General features: G+C 46.8%; 1 protein-coding gene across 1 annotated transcript; it reads left to right on the top strand.

The window, feature by feature from the left end:
* The first annotated feature begins 571 nt into the window (after positions 1-571).
* On the top strand, positions 572-1,901 carry LOC145879763 (uncharacterized). The gene is made up of 3 exons (XM_082976132.1): positions 572-686; positions 777-832; positions 925-1,901. Exons 1-3 carry the CDS (start codon positions 658-660, stop codon positions 1,662-1,664), a joined length of 825 nt encoding a protein of 274 aa, XP_082832258.1. The 5' UTR covers positions 572-657; the 3' UTR covers positions 1,665-1,901.
* Positions 1,902-2,376: the final 475 nt, after the last annotated feature.

Raw genomic sequence — 2,376 nt, forward strand, 5'->3', positions numbered from 1 at the left:
TTCTAAGCTTTGGAAAGCGGCCGAAGTCTGTCTGGCCTCAACCACAAACTCCCTCATAGTCTGTTTGGTCCCAGCCACACAGGCTGTGTTTAAACATGCAGCCCATTTCTGACCTTCTGCCCCGCATTACTGGCATAACAGCTGATCTGATTGGTGAAAAGACAAATTACTGGGGAATAAATAAGTATTGGGCTGCAACAGATGCTTGAACATGTATGAAATTGAATATGCATTCATCAATTGTCTGTTTTCAATTAAAATGTTGAACTGAATTTGGTGTGTTTTTTTGTAGTACAATCATCTCTGTTGTTCACCATATGTCAACGGATGGCTTCTGTTGAAAAACAATTGGCTCAATCCGGAATGGGTGGGAATGGGTGAGGTCACTCTTTAAAACCATTGGATTGGTCCATGATGTGCAAACTCCACCCTCCAGCACACCAGCTGAATGAAATCAAGAGCACCTAATCGCAATTGGGAAATTTAACCAATTGCAATGAAGTTCATTGGCTGACAGCTGTACAGCTGGTTAGAAGGGTCTGGGATTCCTTTATAAGGATCAACCAAAAACAGCTGTAAGATATAGTAACAGGGATACTGTGGTAGGGTGTCTGTCTTCTATTAGTTCTGCATATTGTTGTGGTTTTGATCACTGAAATGGCTGTGACTTTTGGACTCTCTTTGAGGTTAGTGTTTCATTATATTCATCTGATTGGTTTACCTTGTCTTAAAGTTTTCACTGGTTATTTGTGTTTAACTGTCTGAATGTTTTGTAGTGTTTCTTGGATTTGTTGCCTGCTAATTGGAGGGATAACGTGTTTTACCCTTCAAGGTGTGTTTGGTTTCCACTAATTCAGCTCAAATCAGTCTAGTTCCAATAGTATAAGGCTAGCCTTTTACATAATGTTGTTCTTTGTTTCCTAGATAATGCTTATGGGCATCCTGCCTACACTGAACCAGAATCAACTGGATCCCAAGCAAGTGTGGTGTCTGGTCCAAATGCTAAAGCTAATGGCCGCAATACCCCAGCTAGTGTGACGTTGTGTCGAAATGCCTCAGCAGAAGCGGCCGGCCCCCGCGCCTCAGCAGAAGCTACTGGCAAAAATACCCCAGCAAGTGTGACGTTGTGTCGCAATGCCTCAGCAGAAGCGACCGGCCCCCGCACCTCAACAAAAGCGACCGGCCCCCGCGCCTCAGCAGAAGCGACCGGCCCCCGCGCCTCAGCAGAAGCGACCGGCCCCCGCGCCTCAGCAGAAGCGACCGGCCCCCGCGCCTCAGCAGAAGCGACCGGCCCCCGCGCCTCAGCAGAAGCGACCGGCCCCCGCGCCTCAGCAGAAGCGACCGGCCCCCGCGCCTCAGCAAAAGCTACTGGTAAAAATACCCCAGCAAGTGTGACGTTGTGTCGAAATGCCTCAGCAGAAGCGACCGGCCCCCGCGCCTCAGCAGAAGCGACCGGCCCCCGCGCCTCAGCAGAAGCGACCGGCCCCCGCGCCTCAGCAGAAGCGACCGGCCCCCGCGCCTCAGCAGAAGCGACAAGCCTTGAACAGACGGCCCGACCCCTCAACAAGCTAGATAGGGAGATCATAATTTGGTTTGCCCAACTCCTTAATCGTCTTTCCCCTGTTACTGTGCCTCCATTTGAAGAAAAGGGCAAAGGTAACTGAGGTGAGGAAATGTGCAACCTAATGCACTTTGAAATGAGGATCTTGCGCATCATCATGCAAAAATGTTTACAGGGGTGGATGCTACATTGGTATAAGTTTTTATAACCATACAACTAAAATTGACATCTGATTTGGTGACATTGCTGACACTTTGGTTCTACGGTCATGCTTTTGATTTGGCCTTGTGTTCCTGCTACTCTTGCATGGTTTGATCAATAAACAATTTGATTCTCAAAATGCCTTGTCTTTAAAATGGAGGGGTCTCTTCTGCCCACCATGTGCTTGCTGATCGGGGACAGACTTGGTCTGGAGTAAAAGGGAATGTGGTTCACAACACTTGTGTAAACAGATTTGTTTACCTTTTCTGGTAGTTCAAATGCTAAAGTTCTGTAAATTGTCAAAGCTCCCTCATGTTAATTCCTAACGGTATTTGTGTAGGGTGTTCCACTTACATTAATCTGCCCGTTACATTGGTTACCATACTAGGAGTCCCGTTAGCGTGACACCTGTCGACAACATCCGGTGACAGGCGGGTGTGCAAATCTAATATTGAACATTATATTTTAAAGCTTTAATTTTTGTTAATCTAACTGCTTTACAGCGACAGCATATCATGCTATTGTTTGAGAATGGCGGTCTACATGTTGCTACAACAAGCATGGTTGTTTTAAGTCTTGTTGGTGCCATCGATTTCAGTAATCAACATGCAGAC

The sequence above is a fragment of the Salmo salar genome, chromosome 06 (assembly GCF_965601325.2).
Source record: "Salmo salar chromosome 06, fSalSal1, whole genome shotgun sequence".
NCBI classification, from domain to species: Eukaryota; Metazoa; Chordata; class Actinopteri; order Salmoniformes; family Salmonidae; genus Salmo; species Salmo salar.